Source organism: Artemia sp. Qi Xiang Cuo, chromosome 19 (assembly GCF_049724085.1).
Source record: "Artemia sp. Qi Xiang Cuo chromosome 19, ASM4972408v1, whole genome shotgun sequence".
Lineage (NCBI taxonomy): Eukaryota > Metazoa > Arthropoda > Branchiopoda > Anostraca > Artemiidae > Artemia > Artemia sp. Qi Xiang Cuo.
In genome coordinates this window covers 16,135,997-16,159,004 of record NC_142812.1, presented here as the reverse complement: position 1 = coordinate 16,159,004, position 23,008 = coordinate 16,135,997, and the positions used below count along the sequence as shown (strand labels likewise).

At 36.7% G+C, this 23,008-nt stretch overlaps 1 protein-coding gene across 4 annotated transcripts in view; it reads left to right on the top strand.

The window, feature by feature from the left end:
* The window catches only part of form3 (FH2 domain-containing protein formin 3), a 205,438-nt gene that overhangs the window by 62,914 nt on the left and 119,516 nt on the right, over window positions 1-23,008 (top strand). For all 4 annotated transcript variants that reach the window (XM_089105464.1, XM_089105460.1, XM_089105462.1 and 1 more), the window contains exon 2: window positions 18,338-18,458. In XM_089105464.1, coding sequence (XP_088961590.1) covers window positions 18,392-18,458 — 67 coding nt within the window. In that variant the 5' untranslated portion in view covers window positions 18,338-18,391. The remainder of the gene's footprint in view (window positions 1-18,337; window positions 18,459-23,008) is intronic.

Here is a 23,008-nt window from a genome sequence, read left to right as displayed (position 1 = left end):
AGGGGTAGAAAGCGTGAAATTATGTTATGTAGAATTTGTTTGCTCAGGTAGGAAGGATGGGGTACATAGACAGGGAGTAGGGCTCATGATGAATAAAGAAGCTGCGGAGCCCTGTTTAAGCTGGGAAGTTATTAATAATAGAATACTATCTCCTCATTTTATGACTAATAAGTTCAGGGTATTAATTATAGTAGTATATGCTCCTGTAGAACCGACTGACGGAAATACTAGTGACTCAAATGAATTTTACTTACGCTTACAGGAGCAAATAGACAGGGTCCCAGGTAGAAATATGATGTTTTTACTAGGAGATTTTAATGCTCAGGTCGGTAGAAATAGGGATAGATGGTATCCTAGCCTAGGTAAATTTGGTGTAGGAAAAGAAAACAGTAATGGATACAGACTTTTGCAGTTTTGTAGGTATAACAATCTAGTTATAACCAACACGGTGTTTGGACGTAAAATCGCTCATAAGTTAACATGGTATTCCCATGATGGTAAGACACCAAACCTTATTGATTATGTTATAGAAAACCGAAGACTGGCAGGATCAATACAGGATACTAAGGTATATAGGAGTACTGTTATTGATGTTAAAAGTAAAGATCACCATCTAGTAGTGTCAAGGGTTAATTTAAAGCTCAAATTTCGGAAGGGTAACTACCTCCCAGGAAGTTATGATGTTGGTAGATGGTTGGAATAATGTGATAGTGTGGAAGATGGTTGGAAAAATTTTAGAAAAATAATTTTTGAAGTTGCTGAAGGTGTCGTTGGGAAGAAAGCTAGGACTGCAGCTAAGAATATTAGTGAAACACAAAATTGTTCAAAACAGAAACACAAAATTTCTTCGTGGCGTTGCACTCTTAAAATCAGTGGCGTAATTTCGTCCAAATCCTGGGGGGGGGGGGGGTAAAGTTGGTGCCAATTTTTCCAAATCGAGTGAAAATTATAGTAAAAATTGAAAAATGAGCCGTTTAGTACAATGAAAGTACTATACGGTACTATAAAAGTACTATAAAGATACTTTATAGTACCACAAATGTAAATAGATACTAAAGAAAACTGATCTGTTTCTGCTGATGCTTGAATTATGCAGGCTTACCTTGGGTTTGACAAGATTTTTGAAGAAACTAAATTGCAGCTGGGGGGCAAACCGAGGTCTGGGAGGGGCAGTTGCCCCCTGTCCAATAGCAAATTACGCCCGTGGTTAAAATCACAAATTTATTGACGCAGCATGCCTTAAAAGGACTAAAATAACAAGTACAAAACTAAAAGTGACAACTATAAAAAAGGAAAAAGGAAAGGGAAAAATAAAATTACCGGGTACTCCTGTGCTAAACGGACTCTTTTATATACTGCTAGTTTGGTTAATGCTAATGAAATAAAATAAAATAGGAAGAATATATAATAATTTAGAAACAAATTTGGGCTATATATTTGCACATCAGTGGGGGGGGGGGTAAAGCATAGCGAATATTATTACATAACCTAACCTAGGTACCTCCCCCCCCTAAACCCCAAAAAACAACAGTTTAAATATCGTATAAGCAATGAAAACCACGCTATACATTGTATTACTCTATAGCGGTGTCTTGAATTATCCCGTCATAAACGGTTTTTTCGCGACTGGTTTCCATTGCAGTATATAAAAGAGTCTGTTTAGTGCAGAAGTACCAATTACCCATACAAGTCAATAAACAGACGCGAAACATACATCACTAAGAATCGCCTCCCTCAAAAACAGTGTACAATGCAGTACAGGTAACATCGTAGAAAACAATTCCTTACAAGAGTTCTAATTCCGCTGTTTCCTTCATCATATACGCAAAGATGCCACGAGGATTACCATATCTGTAAAACATGATTAAAACTTGTTTTAGATAGCAAAAAGTTAACCTGCCACTTTAACATGGTAATAAAGATTCCATTCAGCCAAAAAACTATCTCACGTTTTAACTCGATTCTAGCGACACACCTTCTTTCTGAGTCACTAATATTTGACGGGAAAAACACAATTCTTCTTCTTTTTTCTTCTTTTTCACACCTTCTTTTTTTCACACCTTCTTCTTATTTCTTCTTTTTTAAGAAGGGGCTACAGTCCCGGAGCTAGAATCAAATTATAGCACCGTCTTTGCGGTATCAAGGAGGGCGGGCACCTGGTTTGAACCCCCCAAGTTTTTGTCTGACTTATACAAAAGTACCGAAAGATACATAAACAAATTTTTTTGCGGGTAAAGTTTTTTTTTGGTGCCCCCTCACCCCGAACAAAACCACCAGGGACAAAAATCCTGGATACCAACCTGGTCAACTTCAAGAACAATTGTGGTTATTGAAGCAGGCAACCAAATTTTAGCTGAACTGCATTTCAGGAACATGCGCAACTGATAAAGCGGGGCTCCCACCGCGTCAACAAAGCTAATAAACCCTTTTCCTTGCATAACTTAGTTGATTTTATTGCTGTCGGAAAAAAGCTGAATTTTATTTAACTTTTTCGAGAAAGTCTGCGTTGTTCAGCCAATAGCAGAAACCTTGTGGAAAATTTCAAATAAACCACACACAAATACATATATCTACATATATAATAGTGTATACTTGTTTGAATATTTTGCTTGGTAAAAAAATAAGGGTTACACAAAAAAAAAAAAAAACAACAACATCGAAGCCTTGCTTATTAAAAGGGGGAAAAAATCTTTAAAAGATGTTTTTTCAGCTCCACGTCTGATTAGTTCAGTTATTTCTTATGAAAAAATTGTTGTTAAGTCAAAAAAGTGAAATTCTTGTGTGAGTGGGACAAACTTTGTGGTTCAGAATTTCATGAAATTGTTTATTACCTTTATTGACACCGTGGGAGTCCTGCATAAAAGTAGGAACTAGTGCTACTGTAAAAAAAGAAAACCAGCAACACCATCTAGTGTTTTGCGATTTTTTTCCTTGTTACTTAAACTGTTGCATATTAATCTTTTCAGGTACTTTAGACACAGGGAAGGATAAAAAAGGCAGGATTCTTCTGAGATTAGAAAGATTTTTCCGAGCTATTGGGCATAACAGTGTAGTAATTCGTACAGGAAAAACAGGCAGACGTACATATATTTTACACAAGGACAAACAGGCAGACGTACATATATTTTACACACACACACACACACACACACACACACACACACACACACACACACACACACACACACACACACACACACACACACACACACACACACACACACACACACACACACACACACACACACACACACACACACACACACACACACACACACACACACACACACACACACACACACACACACACACACACACACACACACACACACACACACACACACACACACACACACACACACACACACACACACACACACACACACACACACACACACACACACACACACCACACATTTAATAACAAACAACACTTTAATAACTTTAATAACAAACATTACGTATTTAATAACAAACAACAAAAGCACGAATAACAATGAGAAATCTTTTTGCAAGACAGCGGAGATAATTTGAATGAATTTTTCAGCCCTATGTCCAAGGGCCGTCCTCAGCAAGACAAAAATATATAAAAGATAAAAGACTTACAACAACATGCGACCAATAAAACAAAAAATTAAAAATATTTCAAAGCAGTCCTAGTATCCTTACTTCAGCGATGTTCAACCAGGACTGATAAAAAGTGAGTTAAAACAAGCCGATTCAGTGAAATGAAAGAAATATAATTTAAAAACACGTTCTCATTGCTAATCCAGCCTTTTTGGCAGCTAACCTCAAAGGTCTTTTTGTGACCGGTTCTGTGTTAATGTCTATTGGTTTTTTAAAATATTTTGTATGATAATTTTTAATTAAATTTGTGTATAGAGCATTTAGTGTATATTCCCCCAAGTCCCTATTTAAGGAAATATCATTATTAATTTTAAGTCTGATTTCAATTGATTCTCGAACTACCTGCTTTATGCCTAGCTCATTACTAATAAGGGCGGACTCATCAAAAAGCATATTGTGGCTAGGATTTTCAAAAATATGGCCCCCTAATGTAGAATCAAATGAAACAGTGGACATATTAGAATTTAGAACTTTGACTATATCATCTTTACGCTGTTGTATGCGCTTTTCTAAATTCTGGTGTGTTCTACCTTCATAATATTTGCCACAATCGCATGGTATTTGATAGATCCCTCTTTGGATAGTAACTGGGGTCTTATCTTTACCAGAATTTAGAAAATTTATGATTTTAAAATTATTTATGAATACTACATACAGATTATTTTTTGTGCTAACATTTTAAAGATTTTTAGTGATTTTTGGGATGTAGGGGAGGTAAATTATGTTTAAGGGCTTGCTTAGAAACAAAAACGCTGCAAAATTGTGGTAAAAAGTTTAAAATGTTAAATTTTAGAAAAGGCATTCCAGGTCTGAAGATACAGACTTGTCCTTTTTTATTGCCCATGTGGACTTGCTGAATTAAAAATAATATTATAAATATTAGTTGTAATGAATTAAATTAAAGCTGAACCTGATTTAAAATTAATCATCTTCTTTACAAGCTTCTTAGAAATTAAATTTCCCCAGGTTATTTTATATAGCCCTGAAACACCGCTCAATTGAAAGTCACCCGTACGTGTCTGCGAAGACGTCTACTTTTTCATTTCTTCGGATGAGGATTGTGACGTTTGCTTAAATGTTACATGGGAAAGAAAACGGAAAGCCGACGAAATTTGTGAAAAAACTAGAAACAATCGTTAAATATGTTTTATCTGGGGGGGGGGGGGGTTATGGCCAAAAGTCGCCCTGTGTATCAGAACCGATTAACTTTTTTTGTAATTGCTAAACCTTTTTACCCTCAAATCCCCATCAATTTTAATATCACGACGTCCGTAGTAGAATTCAACTTAATCAATCATTATTGTAACATACACCACCTTGATATAATCTCAATTCAAAAGACACATCTATTTTTTATGGCTAAATATTCCACTTCTAAAGAAAGGACACAATTTATCGCTTTAAATATAATTGAAGGCTGTGGGATGTTTTCAACCGAAATCTGACCCCCTGCTGAATTAGCAACGGCTATTTATCAGAAATGTTTTAGCCGGCATGCTTTCGGCCTGTCTTCTTGATCTATAAGCTGTGATTTACGAGAAGAGCTTATACATACGTCTCATACTTAGGAGTTTTGTTTACTTGTAAATTAGAGCAAGGAACTCAGTAGCAGACTTTTCTTCCAATATACGTTTTTTTCTTTTATCTATAACAATGAATATGATTTCACATATTTAAAAAGTGAGTAATTGACTGAGCAAGAAGCGTAAATGATCATCCAGATTGTAAATCGATAGACAGCTTAATCGGGGTGATTTATGGGACTCGCCTTTTACCGGATTTAACTCTGAAATATTGCTGAATTTGAAGTCTAGACTAGCTTTATGAGTGCTAGTTTTGTCGACTGCCAAAATTCATCAGAATCAAAAAGCCGGAATCGAGTCTCTATAAGCCAGATATTGAGAAAGAGCAAAAGCCGCTATCTGTATATATTTACTATCTCTATAATGTATTATTCGCAAGTTGGCTAGCAGACTTGTTTTGATTTCCATCTGACGTTCGCGACGAGCGGAAAGCAGCTTGACCAATATTTATGGGAAGACAAGAATTGGCTAAACGCGTCTTGTGAGTCCAAGCTACTAGAGGAAAGTGTTTCTGGTCGTTAGTTTGATCAGAAAATTCAAGTTATTACACTCACGTCTTTGAAGCAGCCTACTAAAATGTCTTCTTCATTTTGTAAATAAGTAGTCTTATAAAAATGAATAGTGTTTTAAAAATCTTGCAGAAACATAATGCCTATTTACGGAGATGAGTTGATTAGGACATTGGAAACGCGGTTGATCTTCAAATACATTGCTTTTTCGGTCTATAGTTGCGATTTGTTCAACTGATGGTCTAAAAACATCATTGCTTTTTATCGCATTTTATTGACTTGCACTTTTTTTTATAGTTCATCTCATAAATAAAATACGCACGTGCCAACACTTGTTTCAGCCATCTATTTAATAATTTATTTTGCTGGGCAAACTAAATTTATAATAATTTGATCAAGGCATAAATTAAATTGGGTCTTGTCGTGTCAGAGCTTCGAATTCATAAAGGTCAGACTTTCGGCCTCACCTCAATATTCGACCTTTTCTAAAAATGTTAAAAGTTCGTCTAATAATTAATTTATTATCAGGGTTGCCACCCTGACCTGGAAGAATTTACTAAATTGGAGAGGAAAAATTTACTAGATCGCATCTGTTTTTACTAAATGCTCAAAAAATTTTTTTAGCACCATCACGCATCGACTTTTACTATAGGATGATGATCAATACGATTTTCACAATCTCTTTTCTTCTTTTTTTTCTCTTTTCCTCTTTTCTTTCGTTTTCATAGTATGATTGAAAAATTCTGGAAACCTACAAGTTCAAAAATCCTTTTTTTTTTAAATTTGTACTTACTTTTAATTTCTGTCAGCAGGCTCCTTTTTATTGAATAAAAATTTTCCAATCGAGGAGATTCACCTGATGCTCTTGAGTGGTTAGCTTTTGTTTTGATGCCAATATACTCCAAATCATCACAAATCCAAGTGTCATTATAGCTTCATTTTTAGTTGGTAAGATTTGATACCCAGAAAGCTGATTTTGTCGACCATTAAACGCCGGAAGTGAAGTGTATGTTTATAAAATAGGTGACTGCTTGTCTGTCTCTGAGACAGACAAGCAAAATTGTAAATTGTAAAACAGACAAGCAAAAATTGTCATATGTTTACGATAATTTTTCCTCCTGAATTCATGGAAAATAAAGAACAGTTTTGTTTACTGTAAATCATGACTTTTTACTAGTTTTTACCAGATTTCGGGAAATTTACTAGATCCTCTAAATTTACTAGAATTTTTTTTTACTAGATCTAGTAAAATCCTACTGACGGTGGCAACCCTGTTTATTATTAATTATTAAATTAATAAAATATTTTTCTTTTCAAAATATCTTTAGCTATCCAAAAACTCTAAATAAAACATCATTTTGAACTTCAATCATTAGATATACTATATATGAGACTTTGTTACTTCATAAAATCTTTATTACAAGCGATTATAATAGAAGACTATAATAGAATAGATTATAAAAGAATTTGTCAAAACTTAAAATATAAATTGGTCCTTTTGTACGAGACAAGCTACCAAGTTAGCAGCCCCTGGTACGGCTGCTAACTTGTTAACTTGTCTCGTACAAAAGGATGAATTTATAGTTAAAGTTTTCACACATTGTTTTTACAACTATAATAAAAAGCATTATTGATTTTAAAGTATCTTTTCGCTTGTAATAAAGATTTTATGAAATAACAAAATTTCATATATAGTATATCTAATAATTAACGTTCGCTGACATTTTCTCCATTTAATCCATGCCTTGATCAAATTAATTCTAATTTAGTTAGCTTGGTAGAATAATCTGTCTAATCGATAGTTGAAACAAGTGTTGGCACGAGCGTCTTCCATTCAGGGTTGCCACCCTGACCGGGAAGAATTTACTAAATCAGAGAGAAAGAAATTACTAGATCGTATCTGTTTTTATTAAATGCTCAAAAAAAATATTTGCGCGTGCGGCTACGCCGCACGCGCACCATCAAACATCGATTTTTACTATAGGAGGATAATCAATTTCCTTTTTTCTTCTTTTTTTTCTCCTTTCCTTTTTTCTTTTTCCATTTTTCTTCTTTTTTTCTCCTTTCCTCTTTTCTTTCGTTTTCATAGTATGATTAAAAGTTCCGGAAACCTACAAGTTCAAAAATCTTCTTTATATATATATATATATATATATATATATATATATATATATATATATATATATATATATATATATATATATATATATATATATATATATAGTCACGCAAAGGATGCTTGTGGACTCTGTTTGCCAACCTTGTTAAGATTCGGTTTGATACAAATCCATTTTTTTCAAAGATGCCAACACACACCCCGGCCAGAGTTGCCATAATAGTTCTGTTTTTTAAATGTCCCTAAGCTTAATCCATTTTTGAGCTTTCTGATAAGAGGGAATTTAAGCTACAACTTAGTTTTTCTATTTCCTTTCAACAACGTTGCCAGGTTCGCCAGAGTTTCTATTTTATTTCAACGATGTGGTTTTGTTTACTTTCAATAACATGACCTTGAGGCTCAAATTACCAAAGCGCTGGTCAAAATTTGATTAAAAAGAGCGAGCAGTGGCTCAAAATCACGCCTAATATATCTATATCATCTTCATTTCGTATTTCGAAAATATGTAAACAAGTACATATTTTAGATATTTACAAGTAAATTTTTTCGCTTTAAGTATATTTTATGTCACTTTAAGACATGAAAACAAAGTTGAAAAAATGTTTAAGAAAAAAAAAATGTAAAAAAAAATTTTAAGTTAAAAACATAAGTGCTAAAAGCCTGTTTTGTTAAGAAAGCCTCATTCCACTTCATTCTTTACTTTCTATCTGTAATAATATATCTTTTAGCGAATTGTCTTATCATCTCAACACTTCCAACAATTTACAGATTCCTTATATTCCTTCATCAAAATATCTTGAAGGCCAAATCATAGGCAGCGCGCTAGCGCTGCCTAAGTAAAGAACGATGTGGGCACAATGTTTTTTTTTTCTCCATACCCGGGACCTTCGTATCGAAGGAGTTGTCGTAGAAACTTCGAAAAGGGCTCATTCGATTGGAAATTGGAGCGGCTAGTGCTCTTTTTAATAGTCGAAAGTGATTGGAGGGCAACTAGCCCCCCCCCACGCACATCATTCCCCCAAACACATCCAATCAAAATTTTGAGATAGCCATATTGTTCAGCGTAGTTGATTTCCAGATAGAAAATATGTTTTTGAGGAGGACATTCCCCCACAATCCTCGGGTCAAGGGTTTTAAGTTATGCCCTGGGGGCATATAAGGTTTTTATTGCAGGCGTTGTCGTGCTTCGTTGTCGTAAAACCCCCCCCCCCCCCACATCCATAATTTCCCCAAACACACCCAAAAATTTTTTTTAGATAGCTATTTTGTTCAGCGTAGTTGATTTCCAGATAGAAAATATATTTTTGAGGAGGAAACTCCCTCACAACCCTCTGGGCAAGGGTTTTAAGTTATGCCCTGGGGGCATATAAGGTTTTTATAGCAGGCGTTGTCGTAAAAACTTCAAAAGGGGCTCAATCGATTGGAAATTCAAAGGGTTAGTGCCCTTTTCAATAGTCGATAGTGATGGGAGGACAACTAGCCCCCCTCCCCCACGCCAATCATTCCCCCAAACACATCCAATCAAAATTTTTAGATAGCCATTTTATTCAACACAGTTGAAAGTTTTGGACATTAGGTCTTTGTGGTGACAACCCCTCCCCCAGAGCCCTCAAGACACAGGTTTTACCTGGGGGCATATAAAGTTTTTACTGAAAGTGTTGTCGTAGAAACTTCAAAAGGGCTCATTCAATCGGAAATTTAAAGGGCTAGTGCCTTTTTTACTACTTGAAAGTGATTGGATAGCGATTAACGCCCCTCTCTTGCCCACCATCTTCCCAAATATCGAATCAAAATTTTGAGATATCGATTTTGTTCAATGTAGTTGAAAGTCCTTAAAATTTTGTCTTTTAGGATGATAACTCCCCCCCCCCTAGGGCCCTCGGTGCAAGGGTTGTAAGTTATGCCCTGGGGCATATAAAGTTTTTATTGAAAGCGTTGTCGTAGAAACTTCAAAAGGATTCATTCAATTGGAAATTGAAAGGCCTAGTGCCTCTCTGGAAATTATGTATTTAAGGATGACAAACCCCCCAAAGCCCCAAGGGCAAAGGTTGTAAGTTCTGCCCTGGGGGCATATAAGGTTTTTATAGATAGAGTTGTCTCGTAAAACTTTAAAAGGGGTTCATTCAATTCGAAATTTAGAGGGCTAGTGCCCTTTTTAATAGTCGAAAGTGATTGGGGGGTAACTAACCCCCCTCTCACGCCCACCATTCCCCCAAACACATCCAATCAAAATTTTCAGATAGCCATTTTGTTCAACGTAGTAGAAAGTTCTGGAAATTAGGTCTTTGGGAATGATACCCCCCCCCACCAGCACTCAGGGCAAGGGTTTTAAGTTATGCCCTGGGGGCATATAATTTTTTTTATTGAAAGTTTTGCCGGACAAACTTCAAAACGGCTCATGTGATTGGAAATTGAGAGGGATAGGGCCATTTTTAATAGTTGAAAGTGATTGGAGAGCGACTACCGCCCCTCTCACGCCCACCATTTCCCCAAACCCATCCAATCAAAATTTTGAGATAGCCATTTTGTTTGACGTAGTTGAAAGTTCTGAAAATTCGGTCTTAGAGGATGACAACCACCCTAACAGACCTTAGGGTAAGGGTTGTAATTTATGCCCTGGGGGCATATAAGGAGTTTATAGAAAGCGTTGTCGTTTCGAAAAGGGCTCATTCGATTGAAAATAGTAAGGGCTGATGTTTTTTAATAGTCAAAAGTGATTGGAGGGCAACTAATCCCCCTTCCACTCCCACCCTCCCATTTACCCATTATGTTTAAAAACTAAATGTTGCCTTAAGATTAAATCAAAATGCACTGTGATAATGCTATCATATACAGCGCTAGCGCTGCCTATGATAGCATCCGTTTCATAGTCCTTCAGCCAGGAAGTGCAATTGGGGGCCAGCCATCTTGTGCTTTCGCAGAATTTTCCTGATTACCTTTCCCAGATTTATCCAGATACCCATTTAGACATGGGTCGACTCTGGATGAACTTATAAACTCACACCACTGACCCCCGTTCCAAACCAAATAACAGTGGACACCAGGAACTCCTGTCCTCTCGGACAAAGGATTTCAAGTCTAGCTTGCCCAAAAAAATCAGTTGATTCAGCCTATACGTCTGGGGGTTTAGGAATACATCCCAGATTGACAACCAACTCTCATTAAGGGCTGTATATATAATGACGAAGACCACACTGCCAATAAAAGAAGATACGAGGAATTTTTTGAAGACACAGTGAATACAACCAAAGCAAATATTTCGGCTACATAATCAACATCGAAATACAGTATGATACAAAGAAAAAAAAATAATAACTTATTCAAAATGACAACAGTAAAAATATATCAAACTAAAATCTCAAAATAAAAACATATGCTCAAATAATTTTCATATATAATTTTTTTTTTTTCAATTTTTTTCTTTGCTCTATATTATATTTCTCCAATGACGGTTGTTGGTTATATAGACAAATATTTGCATAGGTATTACTGGGTTATTCATTGTCTTCCCAAAACTCCTTGGCATCACCTTTTATTTGTAAGGGGCTGTATATTTTCAAAACCATGTGCATCAGGTCAGGCAGACCAGCCTGTGGTAGACAGGGGCCAAGCGTGGAGTGAAGGGCCCCGTGGGCTTCACGAAGAACTGTGGTTTAGTGGATCAAGTGGCACTCCCCAAGATATACATCTGGTGGTAGAGATTGCGCAACCCCTCGACTTTGCATAATACCTTTTGAATAACCGCTCTTGAATCGTACGTAAGGTTGGGAAACTGGAGGAAGTGGTGTTGTATGCTTTGTTCAGTGTTCTCACGAATAATATTCGTAATTTACTTGTCTAATGGATGGCTGGCGTTTACCCCCCTGGAAATTACCCTCCCCTGGAAAATACCACCCACGGAAAATAGCCCCTGGAAAATACCCCTCGGAAAATACCCCCCCCCCCTCGCGGAAAATACCCTCCTCTGGAAAACACCCACGGAAAATACACCCCCTGGAAAATGCCCCCCTGCGGAAAATACTCCCCCCGTGGAAAATACCCCTGGAACATCCCCATCCTGCGGAAAATACCCCCCTCCCCCCGCAAAATCCCCCCCCCGTGGAAAATAAGGCTTTCCAAATTTGAGAATTTTATTTGAATTTTTTTTGTAGAGGGAATGAGTTCTAGTACTTGTGTATTATAAGTCACTCACTCAACTTTACGATGTAAAACTCGAGAACAAACTGGATTCTTCGTTAGTTTCTTTCAGGTTAGCAAGAGACAGGGCAAAGGTAAGTGACATAATAGATGGGAAATATATAATTGTAGGTACAACAGATGGGAAAGTAGGTACAATTATTCAGTATATTATGAAATAAGAATTTTTTTCTGACTTCAAACTGTCCAAATACTTTATCCCCTCCCCCCTTATATGCAAATATATAACCCGAGTCTGTTTCTAAAGTAACGAAGAAACCAGTTTATTCTCGAGTTTTACGCATCGTAATCTTAACGGAGAGAGAGCTGGATTTCCCGGTATTGTTTAAAAACGATCAGAAATTAAATTTAAAAAAAAAGTTTTTTCAACTGAAAGTAAGGAGCAACATCAAAACTTAAAACGGACAGAAATTATAACGTATATGAACGGAGTTGCCCCTTCCACAAGACTTTGCTCTTTACGCTAAAGTTTTGACTTTTTGTCCAAATTCCTTAAGAACGATCTATTTTATATCTTTTTTAATTTTTTTCTATTAGACTCCATAGTTTTTTACTTTGGAGATTTTTTTTTTACTTTTTTTCTGCTCTTTTTTGGTTTATTGAGGCTCTTTACTTTTATTTAGAAAACTTATGTTTCCCATTAACAAATACTATCTGTAAGTAATCATAGTCAGCACAATAGTGCTGCCGAAATAAAGAACGATGACGGCCCAATGTTTTTTGTTTTGTTTTTTCTAAACCAGGGCACTTCGAATCGAAGGAGTTGTCTTAGAAACTTTGAAAAGGGCTCATTCGATTGGAAATTGGGATGGCTAGTTACCTTTTTAATATTCGAAAGTAACTGGAAGGCAACTAACACCCCTTTCACGCCCACCATTTCCCCAAACACATCCAATCAAAATTTTGAGATAGCCATTTTGTTCAACGTAGTTGATGTTCAGATAGAAATCATGTTTTGAGGAGGACACTCCCTCCACAGCCCTCAGGGCAAGGGTTGTAAGTTATGCCCTGAAGGCTTATAAGGCTCTTATAGAAAGCTTTGTCGTAGAAGCTTCAAAAAGAGCTCATTCGATTGGAAATTCAAAGGCCTAGTGCCCTTCTTAATAGTCAAAAGTGATTGGAGTGCAACTATCCACCCTCTCACGCCCACTTTTTCCCAAAACACACCCAATCAAAATGTTGAGATAGCCATTTTGTTCAACGTAGCTGAAAGTTCTGGAAATTATATCTTTGAGGATGACAAACCCCCACACCCCTTAGGGCAAGGGTTAAAAGCTATGTCCTGGGAGCATATAAGTTTTTTTTTTAATAGAAATCGTTGCCATAGAAACTTCAAAAAGGGCTCATTCGATTGGAAATTGAAATGGCTAGTGCCCTTTTTAATAGTTGAAAGTGATCTGAGGGCAACTAACACCCCTTCCACGCCCACCATTTAGCCATTTACATCTAATCAAAACTTTGAGATAGCCATTTTGTTCAACGCAGTTGAAAGGTCTGGAAATTATATCTTTGAGCTGGACATTCCCCCCACAGTCTTCAGGGCAAGGGATATAAGTTATGCCCTGGGGGCATATAAGGTTTTTATTTAAAGGTTTGGGGTGGAAGCTTGAAAAAGGGTTAATTCGATTGGAAATTCAAAGGGCTAGTGCCCTTTTTAATAGTCGAAAGTGATTTGAGGGCAACTAATCCCCCTCTCAAGCCCACCTTTTCCCCAAACACGTCCAATCAACATTTTTAAATAGCCATTTTGTTCAACGTAGTTGAAAGTTTTGGTAATTAGGTCTTTAAGGATGACAACCCCTCCCACCCACAGCCCCCAGGGCAAGGCTTGTAAGTTATGCCCTGGGGGCATATAAGGTTTTTATAGAAAGCGTTGTCGTAGAAACTTCAAAAAGGGCTTATTCGATACGAAATTGAAATTGCTAGTGACCTTTTTAATAGTCGAAAGTAATTGGAGGGCATATAACCCCCCTCTCACGCCCACCATTTCCCCAAACACATACAATCAAAATTTTGATATATCCATTTTTTCAACGTAGTTGAAAGTTCTGGAAATTATGTCTTTGAGGATGACACCCCCCCCCCCCCTCCACAGCCCGCAGGGCAAGGATTGTAAGTTATGCCTTGTGAGAACATACGGTTTTGATAGAAAGAGTTGTCGTAGAAACTTCAAAAAGGGATCATTCGATTGGAAAATTTACAGGGCTAGAGCCCTGTCACACTAGCCCCCCTCTCATGCCTTCTCATGCCCAACCAAAGAACAACTAACCCCCCTCTCATGCCCACCATTTCCCCAAACACATCCAATCAAAGTTTTGAGATATTCATTTTGTTCAACGTAGTTGAAAGTTCTGGAAATTATGTCTTTGAGGATGACAACCCCACAACCCTAAGGGCAAGGACAAGGGTTGTAAGTTATGCCCTGGCAGCATATAAGGTTTTATAGAAAGTTTTGTCGTAGAAACTTCCAAAAGGGCTCATTTGATTGGAAATTGAAAGGGCTAGTGCCCTTTTTAATAGTCGAAAGTGATCGGAGGGTAACTAACCCCCCTCTGGCGCTCACTATTTCCCCAAACACATTCAATCAAGGTTTTGAGATAACTATTTTGTTCAATGTAGTTGAAAGTTCTGGAAATTAGGTCTTTCAGGATGACTTTCCACCCAGAGCCCTCAGGGCACAGGTTGTAAGTTATGCCCTGGGGGTCTATAAGGTTTTTATTGAAAACTTTGTCATAGAAACTTGAAAAAAGGCCCATTTTATTGGAAATTCAAAGTGCTAGTGCCCTTTTAAATAGTCGAAAGTGGTTGGAGGGCAACTAACCCCCCTCTCACACCCACAATTTCCCCAAACACATCCAATCAAAATTTTGAGATATCCATTTTTTACAACGTGGTTGAAAGTTTTGGAAATTAGGTCTTTTAGGATTACACCCCCCCTCCACAGCTCTCAGGGCAAGGTTTGTAAGTTTTGCCCTGGGGGCATATAAGGTTTTTATAGAAAGTGTTGTCGTAGAAACTTCAAAAAGAGTTCATTCGATTGCAAATTGAAAGGACTAGTGCCCTTTTAATAGTCGAAAATGATTGAAGGGGAACTAACGCCCCTCTCCCGCCCACCATCTCCCCAAACACATTCAATCAAAATTTTGAGATAGCCATTTTATTCAACGTAGTTTTAAGTTCTGGAAATTAGGTCTTTGAGGATGACAATTCACCCCCCATAACCCCCAGGGCAAGGATTTTAAGTTATGTCCTGGGGGCATATAAGGCTTTTATAGAGAGCGTTGTCATCGAAACTTCGAAAAATTCGAAACTTTGAAGGGCTAGTGCCTTTTTTAATAGTCGAAAGTAATTGGAGGAAAACTAACACCCCTCCCACGCCCACCATTTCCCCAAACACATCCAATAAAAGTTTTGGGATAGCCATTTTGTTCAACGTAATTGAAAAGTCCGGGAAATATGTCTTTGAGGATAACACTCCCCCCAGAGCCCTCAGCGCAAGGGTTGCAAGTCATGCCATGGGGGTATATAAGGTTTTATAGAAAGTGTTGTAGTAGAAACTTCAAAAAGGGCTCATTTGATTGAAAATTGAAAGGGCTATTGCTCTATTTAATATGTGAAATTTATTTGAGGGCAACTAACGCCCCTCTCACGCCCACCATTTCCCGAAACACATCGAATAAAAATTCTGAGATAGACATTTTGTTCAACGTAGTTGAAAGTACTGGAAATTTGGTCTTTGCCAGCGTTGTCGTAGAAACTTCAAATAGGACTCATTCAATTGGGAATTGAGAGGGCTAGTGCCCTTTTTAATAGTCAAAAGTATTCGGAAGGCAAATCCCCCCCCCCCCTTCACGTCCATCATTTTCCCAAACACTTCCGATCAACATTGTGATACAGCCATTTTGTTGAACGTAGTTTTAGGGTCTGGAAATTATGTTTTTGGTTATGACAACCCCCAACAGCCGTCAGGGCTAAGGTTGTAAGCTATGCCTTGGGGGCATACAATTTCTTATAGAAAGTGTTGTTGTAAAAACTTCAAAAAGGGCTCTTTCGATTGGAAATTGAGAGGGCTATTGCCCTTTTTAATAGTCGAAAGGGATCGGAGGGAGAATTACCACCCCTCCCCCACGCCCATCATTTTCCCAAACATTTCCGATCAACATTTCGAAATGGCCATTTTGTTCAACGTAGTTTAAAGGTCTGGAAATTATGTCTTAGAGGATGACAACCCTCCTCCCATAGCTCTCCGGACAAGGGTCGTAAGTTAAGCCCTTGGGGCATATAAGTTTTTTATTGAAAGTTATGTCGTAGAAGCTTCAAAAAGGGCTCATTCGAATGGAAATTGAGATGGCTAGTGCCTTTTTTATTAGTCGAAAGTGATCAGATGGCAAATGCCCCCCCCCCTCCATGCCTATCATTTCGCCAATCACTGCCAATCAAGATTTTGATATAGCCATTTTTGTTAAGCATATCAGAAAGGTCTGGAAATTATGCCTTTGAGGATAAAAAAAAACAGGCCTCAAGGCAAGGGTTGTAAGTTATGTCCTGGTGACTTATAGTGTTTTTATAGAAAATCTGGTTACATAAACTTCGAAGGTGGCTCATTTGATAGACAATCACACGCTCTATTATCCTTTTTTAGAGTCAAACTGATTAATGGATATCTACCCACTTCTCCCTACACACACTTTATATTATGCCAAAATGCGTCAAATAATAATGTTGAGATAGCCGATCTGTTAAAAATAGTCGAAATATTATATAACATGGCTTTTGGGGTTGGGGTTGATTAGGGGCAAGAGTTGTAGCCTAAGTTATGTCCAAGGGGGATTTAAGGTTTTTATAGAAGGGATGGTGTTTTAACTTCAGAAGAGGCTCAGTCTTTCTCCCTGAAAAAGACTATGTCAATATAAAACGAACAGAAATTAATCAAAAAAACTTTTTGCACAACATAAGTTTTTCAAAAAAAAGTAAAGAACTCGATTAAGCCAAAAATGAATAAAAATATAATCAAATAATCTACCAAGCATATAACTATCACAAATCAGTATCAATAAATAAGTGAAACCCAAAAGAAACAGAAATTAAAATAAGTCAAACTCAAAACGAACAGAAATTAATCTGAGTAGGGTTCTAAAGCCCAAGCCTTCTAAAAGCCAGAATATAATTTGTATTTTACTGAAAAAAATTCTTTTAAATGTTTTTACTTTTATATCTTTAAGAAATCAAAAATTAATTAAGATTTTAAGGAATACATATCAGCATATGTATATTAAACTGACAATGCACATTTTTTCAGTAAATTCATTTGATTTTATTTCAGTTTCATGTTGAATTTTTTTTCTATCCGAAGCTATTTTTATTTGTCATACTCTCTCTTTGTCGTCTCAATTTTGCATATGGACTTGTTCCTGGAAAATTTTCGAGAAGAAATTTTCAGCTGGGTTGGCATTTTCTAGGGGATTTTTTCATGGCGGGGCACTTCCAGGAGAGAAATTTTTCTTCGGGTAATTTTCCAGGCATAAACTATCCATTGAAGAATTTTTAACAGGATCAACTTCCCACGGAAGAGAGGAGGGGGATTCCCGGGGGGATGCCGGGGGGGGGTTGTTAAACGCCTAGAACCAGTTTTATAGCTTGTAAAGCTATATTGTCTAACACCATAATTGGTGTCATTGAATCACCCATAAATAAAAACTTTTACTGAATTGAGTCTGAAAGTAAGATTAAATATTTTTAACGAAAAAAGAACAAGTGTCACTTCCACTAGAATAATGTGAAGGTTGCAATTGTCAACCTTTGTAGCTTACCAACTTATTGTAAGCAAAGGGGAAATAACACCTTTGGGGACATATCTAAGTCGTAGGTACCACATCAAATACAGAAAACCAATTGAATCAGCCGATCCAAACTAATAAATTTGGGGGATTAGGTAGAGACAATAACTTGACAAGGAATTTCTTATGAGGGGTTGTCTACTTTCAAAAGTTGTGTACATCAACTATTGCACACCACAATTGGTGCACGGGTCGCATGAAGTGTACGTTGTGTGGTGCGACGAAGTGTGGTTTCGTAAACAAGTGGCCCTACCCGAAATGTAAACTCCATGCTAGAGATTAGACAACTTCTTTACCATACACATTGTTTTTTGAATTGCCGCTGCTGATTCATGCTCTCGAAAATTGTAGGAAGTGCCACCATAAAGTTTGTTTAGTTTTTTTGCTCGCAAACAATATTCATGATATACTGTCTGATAATAGGAGAATTATGATGTAAAGTATTTACTTTTTCTATTTCCTTTCTAGGATATCCTGTTGAAGCTCAAATGACAAAAAAGAAATCTTTAAAGACATTCAAGAATGGAACCAAGGATAGGATTGGACTATATTGTTGAAAATAAGGAATATACAACAAAACTTGCATCAGGTAAGACTTTTTTTTATGATGCATGTGCAGTTTCAAAGATGCACAGACACACATCAAACCGGCTAAACAGCGGTCATATTAATGCGATCAAATAGCGGCCGTATTGTTGCGGACAAACAGAAAAATGCTTAGCATAACGGCTTCTTGTCCGTCAAACAGCATATCTCTACGTCTTCTCTTGTGCTTTTTTTTTATAGTATTTTCCGTTATAAAAATATTATTTTGTATCCTTCCGTGCTGCTTGTGCTTTTTATATGTCTTCTCTTGTGCTTTTTTTTATTAATATATTCCGTAATAAAAACGTTATTTTGTATCCTTCCGTGCTGCTTGTGCTTTTTATATGTCTTCTCTTGTGCTTTTTTTTATAGTATATTCCGTTATAAAAACATTATTTTGTATCCTTCCGTGCTGCTTGTGCTTTTTATATGTCTTCTCTTGTGCTTTTTTTTAAATAATATATTCCGTTGTAAAACCATTATTCTGTATCCTTCCGTGCTGCTTGTGCTTTTTATATGTCTTCTCTTGTGCTTTTTTTTAAAATAATATATTCCGTTATAAAAACATTATTCTGTATCCCTCCGTGCTGTTTGTGCTTTTTATATGTCTTCTCTTGTGCTTTTTTTTTATAGTATATTCCGTTATAAAAACATTATTTTGTATTCTTCCGTACTACCTAAAACGAGCTTCTCTGACGAAAAAGTCTCCAGCAAAGGTTTCAGCTCCTGGGGTCCCCTCGCACCAATGGCTGCCATGTAAGGGAATCGGTTTTAATTTGTAGTTTCTAAATTTTGGGGGGACTATAATTTAGGGGACCCTAAGGTATTCCCCTGAAAGTGACTAGAGGCCTCAGTGATTCTGTTAGGTTCTAAAATGATGAATTCCGATGAAGTTTTGTATTTCACTGTTAATTTGTATTCTTAAGCAGGCCTGGAATCGTTTCTTTTTTTTAATGCATGCCCCAGAATTAATATTATGCCAATGTAAAAATCTCATAACAAAAAGTGTATCAATAATAAATAGTATGAACCTGGAGCAAAAATACGGCTCAATGCCACTGCGAATCTAGATGCGATTCTAAATGTCTAAAAATAAAAAAATTAATTAAGTTTACTAAAACACAAATGGTTTTCATATTAACGAGCAGCAATTACGAACGTAAATATCATTCCCAAGTCAAGGCAAATACGTCTTGGGACTCGGGCTCCTGAAAATAACATGACTTTTTTTCAATTTGGAACGGTTTATCTTAACTTACTACGATAATTCCGTTTCTTGGATCTGAATTACTGCGCTAAGGAAAAGTAAATTGTAGCCTTGCTGATGCGTTGCAACTAACACGAATCAAGATTGACAGATAAACTAAATAAATGCATAAAATAACAACAAGAGAGAAAGGATAAAAGACATGAAAATAATAAAATCGAAACTAAATAAAAAAAATATGATTAGGCCTATGTTTAAACCACTCTCTGTCAATGTTAAAAACAAATGGTACTTTTCTGCTATCCTGACCACACTCAAGGAATGAAAATAGGTTAATCATAATGAAATATACCAAAATATAATGGAAATATAATACCTTAATAACAAAAGAATGGAAACTACAACTGAGAATTATGGAAAGTAGGCTGCCCAGAACACACTATATTAAATACCCAACATAACCTAACTTACTCTATATATTAAATATTTATTATTTGGTATAACCGGTTTTACTCAGATCATGAACTTAAGTGTGGTCAGAATAATAGACAAGTAGCCTACCAAAAAATTTTCTCAAAAAAAAAATCTGTTTAGTCCACATTTGTTTGAATCCAAATTGGTCTAGATGTGGTTACTTTGTGGAACCCTTATTCCTGCATTAGATCTTGCTCTTTTCGTCCCTTTTCCTTCTCCTTTGGCCCCACGAACTCACTGGTAAAAACTGGCTTCCCGTGATTTAGCTGCTCCCATTCCTGCATTAGATCTTGCTCTTTTCGTCCCTTTTCCTTCTCCTTTGGCCCCACGAACTCACTGGTAAAAACTGGCTTCCCGTGATTTAGCTGCTCCCATTCCTGCATTAGATCTTGCTCTTTTCGTCCCTTTTCCTTCTCCTTTGGCCCCACGAACTCACTGGTAAAAACTGGCTTCCCGTGATTTAGCTGCTCCTTCCTGCGAAACCATTCACAGCAAGGTCACCATATTTCGAAGATCACGGAAGGTAGCTATTTTCGTTAAAGGTAGTCTAAAGTCTCCAGCTTATCCTAGACTTTTGTTCCACAGTCTTCTGAGGCATCTAGGGCAACAAGAAAGAGCCGTCAATCTTTTCTGCAATTTACTGTCGAGGCAATGTTTTTTCATTAGGACTAGGAGTGGTTGTTGAGGTGTTGCAAATTGTTAAGGCAGGTACGGCCATCGTACCTCTATGACGTAGTCCCTGCGATGACCAGTGCAGTGCTACATTTGGGAATCTGCAGTCGTTCTTTCTTAGAGCATTGCCTAAGTACCTCCAGTGAAGGGTTTTTTATTAGTCTTGTAACAAGAGTCTGGTCAGTTATGCCGTGAATGGTTTGATTTGTATCCAGTTAATATTCAGAACTCTCTTAAAGTACCAAGGACATCAAAATGAAGCCGTTTGTGCCCCCTGGCTCCGTCTCAATTCTATTCATGCCTGAATACCGGTATTTTTCCTTTGGCTGTTTTCCAACTATTAGGATGTTTTTCATTGCATAAAGTTTATGTTTTTCGCCGCACTGAATCGTGAAAAGAAAAGTAGAAAAACTTTTTCTGTTTACACAGAAAGCCGAATTGAGCAATTGTACCGCCCAATTTACTACCTGCATCGTATAGTCCAGTATTTCAACAATCAATAGGGTGCTACAACCGTTTGCAATTTAACAAATACAGGTTAGGACGAATATGTCAAAATTAAGTAAGAAGAGTGACATTTTTTTTAATCAGAAGAAAAAGAGAATTCTATTCATACATTAGTAGTTAACTAAAGGGACAAATGCAACATAAAAGGATAGCCTAATTGATCTTTAAAATATATGTTCCTGTAGGTAAATCAATTAGTTAATAATTTTAGGCCTTTAATCCCGAAGAATTTTAATCATGAACATATTAATGCAAAGCTTAGATTTTTAGCTGTTCATGGATATACACTTTTTTTCCAATTCTTATTTGATAGCAAGATGTTACGGTTATGTTCTTACATAATTTTAAGCATTCAACTCCTGTTTTTTTTTTTTTTTTTTTTTTTTTTTTTTTTTTTTACCAACCATACTGCCAATTAATGGCAGTGTTTGTCTTTTGTTAAAGCAACCAGGAAGTTACTCTTTCTAGAGCTCCGTGATGACACATTTTTTCGCTCATTTTCTGTTATTATTTTTTTTTTTTTGCATCGTTCTTTATTATAAACTTGACACCCGCTAAGAGTTACAACTGTATATCTATATCGAACGTCTTTTACATTAAAAATTTGAGTTCCCAGGTTTTCCCAATTTTTTAAGACGTTTATGGTTCTGTAAGTGTTCACTTAACCAATCTTAAGAATCATATTTTCATTTATAGTGTCCTTGGTGCTTTATGGTTTACGGTGTAAACCACATGATTTATGGGTTACATGATTACATACGTATATGGTTGTGTAAGTTTCTATTTAACCAATTTCAAGAGTCATATTTCATTTTTAGTGTCCTTGGAACTTTATGGTTTACGGTGTAAACCACTTGGTTTATGGTTATATGATTACAGACGTATACGGTTCTGTAAGTTTCTATTTAACCAATTTCAAGAATCATATTCCATTTTTAGTGTCCTTGGTACTTTATGGTTTACGGTGTAAACCATATGGTTTATGAATTATATGATTACAGACGTATATGGTTGTGTATGTTTCTATTTAACCAATTTCAAGAATCATATTTCATTTTTAGTGTCCTTGATAGTTTAGCTCTTTTAGGCAAGGTTTTCCAAAAGAAGATCGTTCTATTCTATTCCAGGTTCAGGTGTCAAGTTTCAGCTTTCAGAACTGGACCGACATGGCTTTTGAAAAGGCAAAGTTCAAATCGTAGCGATAAGCTTTAAAAGTCTCCGCACTGAAATAAAAAGTACCAGCACCAAAATCATCAATACACTAGCATAAACTTCTATCTAAGGTGCCCAGAGATAATTGTAATCCAATTAATATCAAATTCTTACCTGAAGCAAGCACATCCAGGAATAAGTTTCGGCCCAGTTTTTGAAGCATTATTATAGCCCAAGAACGTCAGGCTAATGACCTACACCTTGTATTTAGTCAATGATTTTGGTAGTATCGTCATGTGCACATGGCTGGTAGTTTTCAGACCACTGCACCACTGCAAGACAAACTTTGGTCCCGTCATATGCACATGGCTGGTAGTTTTCAGACCACTGCACCACTGCAAGACAAACTTCGGTCCCGTGATGTGCATCCTTGCAAGACAAACTTTGGTCCCGTCATGTGCACATGGCTGGTAGTTTTCAGACCACTGCACCACTGCAAGACAAACTTTGGTCCCGTCATGTGCACATGGCTGGTAGTTTTC